At 47.0% G+C, this 15,759-nt stretch overlaps 1 protein-coding gene across 1 annotated transcript; it reads left to right on the plus strand.

Annotated features, from left to right (window-relative positions):
* The first annotated feature begins 12,860 nt into the window (after window positions 1–12,860).
* On the plus strand, window positions 12,861–15,320 carry LOC137791498 (arg8-vasotocin receptor-like). The gene is made up of 2 exons (XM_068586490.1): window positions 12,861–13,954; window positions 14,852–15,320. The coding sequence occupies exons 1-2, from the start codon at window positions 13,012–13,014 to the stop codon at window positions 15,133–15,135; spliced, it is 1,227 nt and encodes a 408-aa protein (XP_068442591.1). The 5' UTR covers window positions 12,861–13,011; the 3' UTR covers window positions 15,136–15,320.
* Window positions 15,321–15,759: the final 439 nt, after the last annotated feature.

Consider the following 15,759-nt stretch of genomic DNA (forward strand, 5'->3'; position numbering starts at 1 on the left):
TGTGTGTGTGTGTGTGTGTGTGTGGACATTCAGCCACTTAGGGTGTAATTTACAGAGGTAATGACGTACAAAGAACTCACAGAAAGTTAAAAGTGGGAGGGATCATCCAGAAGAATAAAAATGAGATTAAGTTTAAGTTTTAAAAACATTCTGCGCATGTGAGCGAAGTCGCGTGCAGGAACAAGGTGGGAAACAGTGCAACTGCTTAAAGGGATAGTTCACCCAAAAATAATGTTACTGGTGCATATACTCACCTCCCTCGGCTCCCTGGGGTCCCAAACAGGTTTCTATCAAATGGTTTGAAGAAGCAAAGCTGAAAACAAAACGACAAACAAAGAATGTTATAAACATTTAATTCATGCAGAACAAACTGCTGCGACTTTATGTAGCTACAACTGAAACATCGCTGTGATGAGATTTACCTGAGCCCACAAAGGATAAAAGACCCTTTATGAAGGCAACAAACGAAACAAGATGGAGACGGCCAGAAACCAAGATGGAGACGGCCAGAAACCAAGATGGAGACGGCTAGAAACCAAGATGGAGACGGCAAAATGCTGAACTTGAGGCTTCAAAACATCAGTCAACAAATCAATGAGCATCACAATGACTACATCCATATACAGTTCATAATAATAATAATTATAATAATATTATACCTTATTTCTATAGAGCTTTTTAAAACCAGAGTTACCAGCTGTTAAAAAAAGTAATCCAACATAATATAAAACACAAACATAAAAGAATGTAAAAATATGGCCCGTACAAAAAAAGCCTAATTTTACGTTTTGTGTTTTGTACAAATTAATCAAATGAGAAATGACTTGACTTTTCCTTTGAGTGTAAATCTGCTGCGAACACAAAGACACGTGTCAGAAACAATCCCCTCCGACTCTCACGTGTCCCTTTTGGGGGAAATGACCACATTTCCTGCTTTGTGTGTCTGAGTGCAAACTGTGTTGTGTACCTCGACACACTCGCTGTACAAACACGCCGCGGCTCACAGAGATTATTGCAGCTCTGCTCAAACAAACTCAACAGATTGTCCCTGAGCGTCCGGCCCACCGGCCAGTGGTCGGGTTTCTCTGTTCACGCGGGCGGGTTGTCTTGTTCGCGTGGAGCCGATTAAGCCGCAGGTTTAATTTTCAAACGCTCAATTAGAGCCGTTGTTGTTCTCTCGCGGCGTTTAGCTGCTCGCGTCTTTTCTGGGATTCGTAACCTTTTAAAATAAAAACAGCAAAGTGATCTGAACGCCTGGGAGAGAGAGCGCCATCAGAGACGGTGGATTCAGCCTTTAAACCTCTCGCAAACACACAAAAATCACCGTAAACACGAGTGAAAAGAGGTTTGTAGAAAGATTATTAATGTACGAAAGCAGAAAATCCACAACAACAATCAGCGTTCAAGAGGAACGCCTTGAAATGAACGGATGACTCACAAAACTAAACAACGCTGTGAATCCGCTAATCTTAATGTTCCCGGAGTCGTTGCATCTGTTCGTTTGTGTAATGATCGCAGTCTCAGTTGTGCGTCACAGACGGGTTTCTGTCTCTGACGACGAGGTTCAGGAGATTCAGGACGAGCAGGATGTTCAGGAGGTTCAGGACGAGCAGGAGGTTCAGGACGAGCAGGATGTTCAGGAGGTTCAGGACGAGCAGGATGTTCAGGAGGTTCGGGAGGTTCAGGACGAGCAGGACGAGCAGGAGGTTCAGGAGGTTCAGGACGAGCAGGATGTTCAGGAGGTCCGGGAGGTTCAGGACGAGCAGGAGGTTCAGGAGGTTCAGGAGGTTCAGGATGTTCAGGAGGTTCAGGACGAGCAGGATGTTCAGGAGGTCCGGGAGGTTCAGGACGAGCAGGAGGTTCAGGAGGTTCAGGATGTTCAGGATGTTCAGGAGGTTCAGGACGAGCAGGACGAGCAGGATGGAAACGACAACACAAACAAGCAAAAGGAAACCGAAGAAAACAAGGTTCCATCTCCTCTCGCCGGACGTCATTACGAACGCACACCACCTCCAGTCATGCGGATCAGGAGGCTTTAATATCGACCTCGTCCAATATTTATTTGCAGTTATTAATAATTCTGAAGTTCAGGTTCAGAACCAACAGCTGCAGCTCGAAGCTCTCCTGCAGAAGGAAAAAGAGAGCGACAAAAACACACAAACTGACGATCAAGATACCTACAGGTACAAAAACTACACCTACAGAGACACAAGTAAAGGTTCATAAGAGACACAAAACCAGGAGAGATACAAAACAACAATAACTTGACAAATGAAGAGACTTCAATTGACAAAGAAGATAAAATTACTGCAAAGATCCTCAACGTCACGACAAAGACACACAACTAATGAGTTACTGATAAGACTTTGAACTGGACTGCACTGCGCTCACACGAGTGTGTGTCTGTGGTTGTCTTCCAGGTGAGACGCTGCTGAACGTCTGACATCTTTACTGCGAGTGATTCCCACGAGCTTTACTGTCCTCAAAGTCCGTTCACAGCCGGGAGGAGAACCTTCTCACAGCAGCTGTTGGACCTTAACGTGTCTTTTCCCTTCCCTGTGGTTCAGAGCCACTTCAGCTGCTGTAGCTTAGCGTTAGCTTAGTGTTAGCTTAGCGGGGCGGTGGAGTGAGACGGAACAAAAACACTTGACTTATCGCAGATCAACGCCGTGCTAGAAGCAGAATTTACAAGTTTCAAGCTTCACATGGCGTCTTTGTACGACAGGGATGTGCCAGGAGATGCAGTCTGTGACCCCGAGAGGACGAAACAGAACGTTCTCCTGAGGAAAACATCTACCTACGGGCTTCTCTATGGGCTACTAATGTCTTTTTCCACTTGGAAGCTCGTTGCTTTCTTCTCTGAAGCTGTCGGGGTGAACAGGAGGGGCCCGAGCACGCCGCCCTGTGGCACGCCGGTGTTCAACACTGGAGTGCAGGAGGAGCTGGAGGTTTGTTACCCGGATGAGACGCTCGAGCCTCGAGAGCTCAATGAGTCAGATTCATGGGGGAGATTGTGTTGAAGGGTTAGGGATGATGATGATGATGAAGATGGTGGTGGTGGTGGTGGTGGTGGGGGTGATGAAGATGGTGGTGGTGGTGGTGGTGGTGGGGGTGATGGTGGTGATGATGGTGATGATGGTGATGATGGTGGGGAAGATGGGGATTCATGATGGTGGGGGTGATGATGGGGAAGATGGGAATGAAGATGGTGGTGGTAATGGTGGGGAAGATGGGGGTGATGATGATGATGGTGGTGGTAAGGGTGGGGGTGATGATGATGATGGTGGGGGTGATGATGATGATGGTGGGGGTGATGGTGGTGATGATGATGGTGGGGGTGATAGTGGGGGTGATAGTGATGATGGTGGGGGTGATGATGATGATGGTGGTGGTGATGATGCTGATGGTGGGGGTGATGATGATGGTGGGGGTGATGATGATGATGGTGGTGGTGATGATGCTGATGGTGGGGGTGATGATGATGATGATGGTGGGGGTGATGATGATGATGGTGGTGGTGATGGTGATGATGGTGGGGGTGATGATGATGATGGTGGGGGTGATGATGATGATGGTGGTGGTGATGATGCTGATGGTGAGGGTGATGATGATGATGATGGTGGTGGTGATGGTGATGATGGTGGGGGTGATGATGATGGTGGGGGTGATGATGATGATGGTGGTGGGGGTGATGATGATGATGGTGGTGGTGATGATGCTGATGGTGGGGGTGATGATGATGATGGTGTGGGTGATGATGATGATGGTGGGGGTGATGATGATGATGGTGGGGGTCATGGGGGTGCGCTGGTTGTCTTGCAGCAGGTGGGATCGCTCTCCTGTGGCGTGTCGAACATGTCCGTGACGGACAGCTGACTCTTTGTTGAGGAGATCAAAGCGAACATGAAAGGTTGGTGGAGCTCGCTCCACCTCCATCCAGGCTTTCTGGACGGAGGAACGTTACGGTTTCATTTGCTCCAACTCTTCCTCTGCTGGAGCTCACACTGTAACATGAGAACTGTATCTAGTACTTTACTGGTATGAATGCCAGGTACTTGTACCTCACTTAAAACATGTGAAGAGTTAATGAAATATGATGTTTTGAAATGATTAACCAACATACAACTACTTTATTGTTTAGTCTTTTAAACCAAAAAATCAAATAGTTAATAGTGAAATCTTACTTTAACAATATAGTTTGAGTAATCCTACTCTAACGATAGAATATAACATATCAGTAGTACAACAGTCACAGTTTGAATACTACGTTTTCTTGACTATACTTTTACATATTGCCAAAACACGAGTCGGCTCCAGCTGCATGTTTGACTTGATAATAAATGTCAGTTCCAGGTCGAGGTCAGCGTTTCTCATGCCACAGAGAAGAGCGGCGCTCCCTCCGGGGTCGACACACGTCAATACACCGCCGCGTCCTCCATCTTGAATCCACACCACGCCGTCTGCATGAATCCCCCGGCGAGCGCCGAGCAGCGAGGTTAACATCAGAAGAGGCTCAATGTCATCAGAGCGTGACGGCGTCACACCGAGAGGGTGGGAGAGCGCTCGACTCACGAGGAACAGGATGTGACCTCGGACCCCCCGATGCTCCAGATGTACACATCCAGAGCCTCGAACGCACAGCTCTGCAAACCACAAACACAACACGGCCCCACAAACATGGAAGGCGCTCGGGGACGGGCTGGGAATCTGCACCCGGTTCTAGAAAGTGAGAGATTTACGTCGACCCGGCGGCGCCTCAAAGGGAGGCGCCACCGGAGCGATCGGCCACGGCTCTCCAGTTCCTCCAAGCCTCAAAGGGCTCAGAGGTCCCCGGGAACCAGTGGGGTGAAAGTGGGGAGGGACTGGTCACCGACCAGTTCCATGCATTTAAAAATAAACGTATGTTTATGGGAAACAACATCCACTTCTCATGGCAGCGTCGCAGCATCAGGAAGTGCAGCCAAACGTTGAACTATGTGGACGACGTCCACTGAAAGTGTCTAAAAGTTCCCATCAACATCTCACATTCCAACCAGTTCAAACAACCAGTTTACAGCGTAACTGTTCCCACTTTGCTTTTGAGCAAAACTCCTTATGTCTGGGACCAATCAGACTTCAAGGGACATTTAGCATGACGGTTTGTTTACTGCTCAGTATCCGGGGCACCTTGGGACACGCCCAGAAAACAAACAACCTCTTGGGTCCAGAGGGTAATTTACCAGATCAGATCTCATCAATAACACTAATGGCTTCCTTCTTTCTGGACCATGAGCTGCAGCAACATCAGGAGCAACATCAGGAGCAACATCAGGAGCAACATCAGGAGCAACATCAGGAGCAACATCAGGAGCAACATCAGGAGCAACATCGGCCGGTTACATTGAAGCAACGAGTTTCTGGTCTTTACGGATCGTTTTGGGTTTTAAGGCGTGATCTCAACTCGTAAATCCTTCAGGAGATGAACCTCCACTCGGTCACGGCTGGAGGCAACAGGCCTTACAAGGTACTCAAGGTGCTTTTCAAGGTACTCAAGATGCTTTAAAAGGTACTCAAGATGATTTTCAAGGTACTCAAGATGCTTTAAAAGGTACTCAAGGTGCTTTAAAAGGTACTCAAGATGATTTTCAAGGTACCCAAGATGTTTTTCAAGGTACTCAAGGTGCTTCACAAGGTACTCAAGGTGCTTCACAAGGTACTCAAGATGCTTTTCAAGGTACTCAATGTGCTTTTCAAGGTACTCAATGTGCTTTAAAAGGTACTCAAGATGATTTTCAAGGTACTCAAGGTGCGTTTCAAGGTACTCAAGGTGCTTTACAAGGTACTAAAGGTGCTTTTCAAGGTACTCAAGGTGCTTTACAAGGTACTCAAGGTGCTTTACAAGGTACTCAAGGTGATTTTCAAGGTACTCAAGGTGCTTTTCAAGGTACTCAAGGTGCTTTTCAAGGTACTCAAGGTGCTTTTCAAGGTACTCAAGGTGCTTTAAAAGGTACTCAAGGTGCTTTCCAGGGTACTCAAGATGCTTTTCAAGGTACTCAAGATGCTTTTCAAGGTACTCAAGGTGCTTTACAAGGTACTCAAAGTGCTTTACAAGGTATTCAAGGTGCTTTACAAGGTACTCTAGATGCTTTACAAGGTACTCAAAGTGCTTTACAAGGTATTCAAGGTGCTTTACAAGGTACTCAAGGTGCTTTACAAGGTACTCTAGATGCTTTACAAGGTACTCAAGGTGCTTTACAAGGTACTCAAGGTGCTTTACAAGGTACTCTAGATGCTTTACAAGGTACTCAAGGTGCTTTACAAGGTACTCAAGGTGCTTTTCAAGGTACTCAAGGTGCTTTACAAGGTACTCAAGGTGCTTTACATTGTAAAAACAATAATAGAACAAAAGTAATATTTTGTGAGTTTGTAGAACGTGCTACGTGGTGCCTTCAGGTCTCGTGGTAAATAGCAACGTTACGAGTCCTTCTTCCTTGCATCCCGTGTCTCTCTGAGGGTCCGGGGCCTCGTACTCGGCGTTGTTGTCTTTGAGTGAAACTCCTCCTCTCCCACTGACAGTCTTTAAAATAAACACCTCTTCTCCCACATTCCAGTATTCCCAGTGCAGGGACTCCACTGGGCACGCTGGGCACGCCGGCCCCACAAACTAAACTAAACTATAAACCTGCAGGTCAGGAGGACGAGGTCACCGCAGGAACACAATAAACACTGGGAATGTTTGCACCGCCATAATATTTAAAGTTCCTGGGCGTCAGGAGCAGACTTCACTCCTTAAGCTCTGAAACACTGAAGAGACGCTCGATTTATAATCACGCTGCAATGCATGCTGGGAGATCTCTCAACACAACTCCACAGAGACGGAAGAAGAAGTGAAGAGAAGCATCGCGATGTTAAAGTTTCCTCAGTCTCAAAGAAAAATAACTCTAAGATGAGGAAGAGTTAGTAGAGTTAGTAGTATTAGTATAGTTAGTAGTAGAGTTAGTAGTATTAGTATAGCAGTAGAGTTAGTAGTATTAGTAGAGTTAGTAGTAGTCAGTAGTATTAGTAGAGTTAGTAGTAGTATTAGAGTTAGTAGTACTAGAGTTAGTAGAGGAGTTAGTAGTATAGTTAGTTGTATTAGTAGAGTCAGAAGTAGAGTTAGTAGTACAGACCATAATGTACAGACTATAATGCACAGACCATAATGCACAGACTATAATGTACAGACCATAATGTACAGACCATAATGTACAGACCATAATGCACAGACTATAATGTACAGACTATAATGTACAGACCATAATGTACAGACCATAATGTACAGACCATAATGTACAGACCATAATGCACAGACTATAATGTACAGACCATAATGTACAGACCATAATGTACAGACCATAATGTACAGACCATAATGCACAGACTATAATGTACAGACCATAATGCACAGACTATAATGTACAGACTATAATGTACAGACTATAATGCACAGACTATAATGTACAGACCATAATGTACAGACTATAATGTACAGACCATAATGCACAGACTATAATGTACAGACTATAATGTACAGACCATAATGCTCGCAGCATGAAGCCTCGTATGAATTATTTCTGCTTCTTATTTATTTATTTATTGATTCATCTTTCATAGCCGTGGACGTCACCATGGAAACCATCCTCAGGCTCAGCGCCGTACAAAAAGTAAAAGCAGATTTTTTTCTGACATTCAGTTCACTTTCCTTCTGACTGAAGTTCAATTCTTTAAAGGCCTCGTGAGTCCAGCAGCTGCTCTCAGAGGCTCCGCCTCCTCGCCGCTCGCTAGATTAAATGAGATTAAATTGTCTCCGTGTTAAAGAGCAGAGACTCATTACTGCACAATAATAAACGCACAATAATCTGATTTATTGACATCGCTGAGTCTAAATGAACGAGTGGAAACTAAACGAGAGACAGCAGCTGGAAGGTGAAGAGATAGAATACAGAAATAATACATCATAAAACTATGATAGAAACAATAAACAGACAAAATAAAACAAATCTAACTTAAATATACTAAAAACCCATGAACATAGATATGGAAAAAACAATACAAATAAACTATAATAAATACAATAAACGTTGAAAGTTGAATAAGCGATTGATTTAATGTCTGTATGCTGCTTATGAATCATTTGATCTAAAACTAAACTATTCTAAACTATAAATAATATAAAAATAATTATATTATATAATAATATAAATGCTATTAAAACAACACGTGGTTAAATAATAATTAAATAAGTTAACACTGTGCTAATAAAAGTTCTTATTTCAATGTTCATGTGCATTAAATATTTAAAGAGGTACTTTGTTGAGAGTACTCTCGTGCAAGTATTACTGTAAATAACGCAGTTAACTGCAGATTCACATGAATTCGTTCCTCTGGTTTCCTTCTGCTCCGTTGTGTTTTGGTAGTTTTATCTTCACTCAACAGGAAGTGGAAGTGACAGCTTCCTCCTTGTTGCTGCAACACTGAAGCACTCAGACGCTTCCTGGTGCGAGGAACTCGTGATGTTTTGACTTCAGCTGTGTTTACGTTTCAGAAGAGGATTGTGTAACGAAGAGAGGACTCCTGCTGCTTCCTCACGTCAACTAAACCCGACTGATCCCAGTTTAACCTGAGATTAAACCTCACTTCAACCTCTTTGTTTCAGACGAAGCGAGGACCCGGCGAGCTGCGGGTCCTCACAAGGATAGAAGATCAAGAAGAGCCAGAAACACACGTTAGGCCCTCGCACACACACACACACACACACACACACACACACACACACACAAAGTGACCGAGTCGGAGGCGTTATGGTGTGATGAAGTCGTCCTTAACGTGAGATTAATGATCAGCTGCAGCGAGAAAAGCTCAACTTGTTTTCAATCTTCTGATGAAGTGAAACAAGTTGACACGAGCTCCCCGTCCAGTCCAGAAGTTCAACCTATGAAAAGTTTATTCATCTCTTCTCTGCAATCGGCGGACGAGGTCAATGAGTCAAACCCGGCCGGTCTGCGCGCCGCTGCCATTATGATTATGATTAATATTAATAATAATGAACTGAGCTGCTCAGAGCTCCAGCCGCCATGTGGAGCAGCTGTTGGGTTATGACGCCACAGTGTGGGCAGACGACGGGTCATGTGACGGGTCACGTGACGAGGTCAAGCGCCTCAGCTTTCTGTCACAGAGCCGACAGGAAGCTGAACCGAGGCTCAGCCTGACCCAGGCCGAGTCGGCCAATTAAAAAGTTTCCAGCTGACGAGAGAAAGAAAAGAGCTGAAACTGTCCTGACGCGTCTCAGGACTCCACGAAGGCTTTGAAGCCGTCGGCTGTTTCAATCCAACCAATCAGAACGCTCCGTTTCTCCTGGTCTGCTTGTTTTCACTCAGCTGATATTCAACGTGTTCGGTCACATGAAGGATTCTCTTGGAGGTTTTTCTTGGATTAGCACTGTTTAAAAAGCCTGTTCTGATAATCTGAAGGGTTAATCTCAATCATTTAAAAAGGTAAAATAAACAATATACACAAGTGTTACTATTATATTGGTTTATGATGCAGAGAAAAGGAAAAAAAATAATATATTTAGCAGAAAAATATCCATTAGTAGAATAAAATAAAATCCATCAGTAGAATAAAATGAGATGCGACATCATTTTGCAGGATTTCTTGCTGCAAACTAAAAACTGACCTCAGCTGCGACCTTCAAGCAACCAGGAAGTGCTCCGACGGCGTTGTTTTGTCTTCAACTTCCTGTTTCCTGTGGGAGCAGGAATGTGAGGCCGATCCGACGGCGCTGTATGTAAAATGTACAGCCGGCTCTACACCATCGACGCTTTATGTGTATTTATATCATATATACACAGCTGTTTGTTTCCCTACTTGTGTACTGTCACTTCCTGTCTATGCTGTACTGTCACTTCCTGTCTATGCTGTACTGTCACTTCCTGTCTATGCTGTACTTGTATTTACACACGTGTGGTACTTGTTACTATCTGTACTTCCATTATCTTCTATTATTTAAAAAAAGATCAATTAAATCAACATCCACAAATGTAGCGGTCGCTAGCCATTTAGCTGCTAGCTAGCTACTAGCTAGCTGCTAGCAGACAGACAACGACTGGTAGGAATTTACAAAAAAGGGACGACACAGCTCCTGGGTTGAGCAACACAGCTCCTGGGTTGAGCAACACAGCTCCTGGGTTGAGCAACACAGCTCCTGGGTTGAGCAACACAGCTCCTGGGTTGAGCAACACAGCTCCTGGGTTGAGCAACACAGCTCCTGGGTTGAGCAACACAGCTCCTGGGTTGAGCAACACAGCTCCTGGGTTGAGCAACACAGCTCCTGGGTTGAGCAACACAGCTCCTGGGTTGAGCAACACAGCTCCTGGGTTGAGCAACACAGCTCCTGGGTTAGGTTAGGTAAAGCCTGACTTGTCGGCTCGTTCTCCAGGAGAACTTCTTTCGTCCTGAAGCTTCAGTAACTTTCAGGCTGCCGTCTCATCTTAAATCGAGCGCTCGTGTTATTTCCTCCCGGTGTTTTGTTACTTGAACGCCTCTCCGGCGGCTCGCTTCATATCCGTTCTGCTGCACTTCCTCTTTATTTATCCTCTCCGCCGGCTCGCACTCGGCCCCTCGGGGATCTGTGGACTTAGTGTTGAATGACCGGCGCGTCGGACCCCCGGAGACAACGCCGCCATGACGGTCCATGTCCATTAATGAAGGCACGGCGAGGGGCCAGAGGTCCAGACCAGAGGTCCAGGCCAGAGGTCCAGGCCAGAGGTCCAGACCAGAGGTCCAGACCAGAGGTCCAGACCAGAGGTCCAGACCAGAGGTCCAGACCAGAGGTCCACCGTGGAGACGACGGAGCAGCAGCATCCAGCTGCAGGACGCTCACGGGGTCAAGCTGAATCAATCGCTCCGAAATCCTGATTTTAGAAAAGAGAAAACCCGGAAAAGACAAAGACAGGAGCGAAAAACTGTGAACATTCCAGAGTGAGACGACTGGAAATGTCACTGAAACACAAATGCTCCGATTAGTGCTGAAAAGTTTGAGATTTTTGCAGCTGATTTTTGCTATTTTTCCTCCATAACTTCTCATTTCAGACAAGTGGAAAGAAAACACATATTTTACTGTCTGTTTGTATCTGTAGTTTTCTCCAAAGGTCACCATGCGATAACGCCTCATTTGCATATGCAAACACAACATGTCATGAATCTTGGAGCACAATGAATCCTCTTCGCGTCATGAGGAAGCTTCAGAGTTGTTTTACGTTCCTCTTCAGCTGCAGTGTCTCCGGTTACCAAAGTGAAACATGAAGGTGATTGTTCAGCGTGTTTGTGTTAACGAGTTGTACAGTTTCTGGTGTCGTCATCCTTCACAGCTCCTGAGGGGACGCTTGTGTATTGCAGCTCTTATCAGCGTGTGCCTGCTTTATGCATCATTAATATGCGAGTCTGACAGGCTTCATAATCGCGCAGCGTCGTAAATCTTCGCCCCCGACAGCGCCGACCATTACGCCATTGTTTAATCACAACGCGTTATGTAACGGCCGACGTGACAAACAGGCTCGGCCTCCTTGACTCCTAAACCCTTCCCCTCGAGTCTTGCATACAGATTGAACATTAAGATACTAAGTGGCGTCGTAGGGCAGCGGGAGCGAGGCGGCGTGCTGCGTTCAAGTGTCGGAGGACGCGGCTCACGACCTCGGGGAGGCGGACGGCAGGTGTTCCACTGATCGCCTCCAACGAGGAGGCGCAGGACGACGAGGAAAACCACTCGCTTGATGTCCGTAAGACTCCATGGAGAGGCGGAGCCTGAGCCACAGACTGGGAAGAGGGCGTCGCCACCTGTTGGTTTCTGGCCGTCGCCATCTTGTTTCTGTTTGCCAACGTGTTGGTTTCTGTTTGTCGCTAACTTTTTTTTCGGGCGTCACCATCTTGGTTTCTGGACGTCGCCATCTTTTTTGGGGCAGTCGACGTGGTTTTGGTTCTGTCACCATCGTGCTGTATAGAAGAAGACTTAAACTAGAGATTGAGACATAAACTCATGTTTACAATGTTTACTGAGGGAATACATCAAGAGAGAAGTAGAGTCACTTATATAGACTTCTATACAACCAGAGGAGTCGCCCCCTGGTGGTCAGGAGAGAGAATGCAGCTTTAACACATGAAGCATAGACTTCTATACAACCAGAGGAGTCGCCCCCTGGTGGTCAGGAGAGAGAATGCAGCTTTAACACATGAAGCACAGACTTCTATACAACCAGAGGAGTCGCCCCCTGGTGGTTAGGAGAGAGAGACTTCTATACAACCACAATGACGTTTCACCTTTGAGGCGAAGCCGTTTTGTTTTCCACTTTCTCTCTCAGAGGTCGAGAATACAAGCGCCGTCTCCGAGGTTATCAGGTTATCACCACGTAAACACATTGATGCAGCACACACACACACACACACACACACACACACTCTCTCGAAAAAAAATGCTCCCAAAACAAAAATTTGCTCTCAAAACTAACATTTGATCTAAAAAAAACGCACTCAAAAAAAGCACTTAAAACTAAAATTTGCTTCCAAAAAAATTAAATATTTTTTTTTAATCAAAAACAAATATTCCAATAAACGATTTCAAAAAGAATATTTTTTTTGACATTTCCAAAGAGGTTTTCTTCTGAAGGCTCCAAGTGGAGAGAAAGAGAGAAAGAGAGAGAGAGAGAGAGAGAGAGAGAGAGAGAAAGTGTGTGTGTGTGTGTGTGTGTGTGTGTGTGTGTGTGTGTGTGTGTGTGTGTGAGAGAGAGCCTTTAAAAGACGCCGCTCTGCAGCAGCAGCTCGGATTCGAACCCTCGGCTGCGCTGCGGACACGCGAGCGGAACAAGAACTGAGGATTTTAACGTTTCTTTGACCGCTTCACTCTCCGTGTATCCATGCGCCGCGCGCAGATCACCCCGGACACGTTGGAGTGACCGAGGGGGCGACCCGGTGCGCGCCCCGGCGCGCGCCCGCAGCACCATGCGCTTCCCCTCGGACAGCTCCCGCAACCTCTCGGGCGCGAACTGCAGCTCCGGCGCGCTCGACGCGGCGGCCAACGGCTCCGGCGCGGACCCGTTCGGGCGCAACGAGGCGGTGGCGCGCCTGGAGATCACCGTGCTGAGCGTCGCGTTCGTGGCCGCGGTGGCGGGCAACGTGAGCGTGCTGCTGGCCATGCACCGCACGCGGCGGAAGCCGTCGCGCGTGCACCTGTTCATGAAGCACCTGAGCCTGGCCGACCTGGTGGTGGCCTTCTTCCAGGTGCTGCCGCAGCTCTGCTGGGAGGTGACGTTCCGCTTCTCCGGGCCGGACGCGCTGTGCCGCGTCGTGAAGCACGTGCAGGTGCTGGGCATGTTCGCGTCCACCTACATGATGGTGATGATGACCCTGGACCGCTACATCGCCATCTGCCACCCGCTGCAGACGCTGCGGCAGCCCACGCGGCGCGCGCACGTCATGATCGGGTCCACGTGGGCGTGCAGCCTGGCGCTCAGCCTCCCGCAGTACTTCATCTTCTCCCTGAGCGAGGTGCACCCGGGCTCCCAGGTGTACGACTGCTGGGGCCACTTCGTGGAGCCGTGGGGGCTGCGCGCCTACATCACCTGGATGACGGCCGGGATCTTCCTCGTGCCCGTGGCCGTGCTCGTGTTCTGCTACGGGCTCATCTGCCGCGCGATCTGGAGGAACCTCAAGTACAAGACCCGCAGGAGGAGCGTGATGGAGGCCGCCAAGAGCCAGACCAAGAGCGGGAGCCAGAGCGGCGTCCTGGCGCGCGGCTGCGTCAGCGGCGTGCGCAGCATCTCGCGCGCCAAGCTGCGCACCGTGAAGATGACGTTCGTGATCGTGCTCGCGTACGTGCTGTGCTGGGCGCCGTTCTTCACCGTGCAGATGTGGTCCGTGTGGGACCAGAGCTTCTCCTGGGCCGGTGAGTCCGCGCCGCGGTGCCGCGCACGCGCACGCAGCTTTTTACGCGCGAGGGGAACCAGGTGCTGCGGTCATGAGACATGTTGAAGAGTTTCATAACTTTAGTCTGAGGGAAGAAACACGTTGTGTGAATTGACACATTAAGGAGATTTAATTATTCATAAGAAATGAACAAAAACTTCAGAAAAGTGAAAATCTTGTTCCTAACGGAGGAGATCCTGATAAAACATGACGTTCAAGAACCAATAAAGTTCAGAGATCATAGAAACTATTGTCACTGTTAAAAGAAAATCAATAATAACCGATACTCTTTAATTTTGAACCTCAAAATTTAGAAATAAAAAGATTCCACCAATTTAAATGAATTCATGAAGAATAAAGCAGATTGTTTAGTTCTAAAGGTGAATCTGTGACCTTTATTTTGAAATTCACACATTGTTGCTGGACTTTTGTATTAAAACCAGGACTAACCAGGACTAGGTCACCCTAACAAGGACTAACTATAACTAACCAGGACTAGATGACCCTAACAAGGACTAACCAAGAATAACCAAGACTAACTTGGAATAAGGACTAAGTGACCCTAACCAGGACTAACTAGAACTAACCAGGACTCTAACCAGGACTAACTAGAACTAACCAGGATTTATTTGCACTAACCAGGACTAGGTGACACAAATTAGGACTAACCAAGACTAACTAGGACTAACTAGCCCATACTCTCTTCTTGATACTGAACACTTGTGAGCTGCAGACAGGAAGTGACACGTCGGGTGCGTTTGAGGAGCTAGAGGTCTGATAGGTGGACCCTCCTGCAGCCTGAGCGTCGTTGTTGTTGTTGTTGTTGTTGTTGTTGTTGTTGTTGTTGACGTGGGTCCGGGCGTGTGATTCCCTGCAGACTCGGAGAACCCGGCGGTGACGCTCGCCGCCCTGCTGGCGAGCCTCAACAGCTGCTGCAACCCCTGGATCTACATGCTGTTCAGCGGTCACCTGCTGTCGGACTTCGCCGGCGGGCTGCCGTGCCGGCGCCGGCCCGGGGCCCGGTACGGCCGGCAGGACTCGGACAGCAGCATCCGGAGGACCACGCTGCAGTCCCGCCTGCAGGGCCCGCGCCTCTCCGAGCCGTCCAGGGACCCGGACCCGCCCCCCAAAAGCACCCCGCGGGTCCTGACTGTGTCCTGATGGCTGGACCCGCCCACGCGGGGTCAACAAGACCAGAACAGTCCGGCGCATTGTGACACCGGACCCAGCTGCACCCAGTCCTGGTTTAGTAGGACCTGGTCTGGTTCAGCTGGTCTGGGATGTGTTTGCAGCTTTAATAAACACAAATGTTTAACAGAAGTCACAACAACAACAACATCAACAACAACAACAACAACAACAACAACAACAACAACAACAACAACAACAACAACAACAACAACAGGTACTCTGGCTGCACCGCATGTGTATTTATTTCATGATATTAAATGATTCCAGTTATTTTCTTGATTATTGATCAATTGTTTTCTAAATGTCTGAAAATATACGTCGCAATTTTTCCAAAAAAAAGTTTACGAATTAAATCCTTCGCCGTCCAGTCGCTAAACTTTGCTCTCAAAAAAAATAAAAATAAAAAGTGCTCTCAAAACTAAAATTTGCTATCAAAAAAAAGAAGAAGAAAAAACGCTCTCAAAAAATTTGCTCTCAAAATTTTTTATAATAAATTTGCTCGAAAAAAAAAACTCTCTAAAAAAAAGAACGTAATTAGTTTAATATAAATAACAAAGTCTGCAGCTGCACAAAAAGCTGCTTTTCATTGGCGTC

The sequence above is a fragment of the Clinocottus analis genome, unplaced genomic scaffold (assembly GCF_023055335.1).
Source record: "Clinocottus analis isolate CAN_PGR_092001 unplaced genomic scaffold, fCliAna1.0.p SCAF_20, whole genome shotgun sequence".
In the NCBI taxonomy this organism is placed as follows: Eukaryota; Metazoa; Chordata; class Actinopteri; order Perciformes; family Cottidae; genus Clinocottus; species Clinocottus analis.

Excerpts from the sequence above, each read along its gene's own strand:
- LOC137791498 (XM_068586490.1), top strand. The coding sequence starts at position 13,012 with ATGCGCTTCCCCTCGGACAGCTCCCGCAACCTCTCGGGCGCGAACTGC. Across the intron at positions 13,955-14,851 it reads CCAGAGCTTCTCCTGGGCCG|ACTCGGAGAACCCGGCGGTG; the intron begins GTGAGTCCGCGC and ends GATTCCCTGCAG.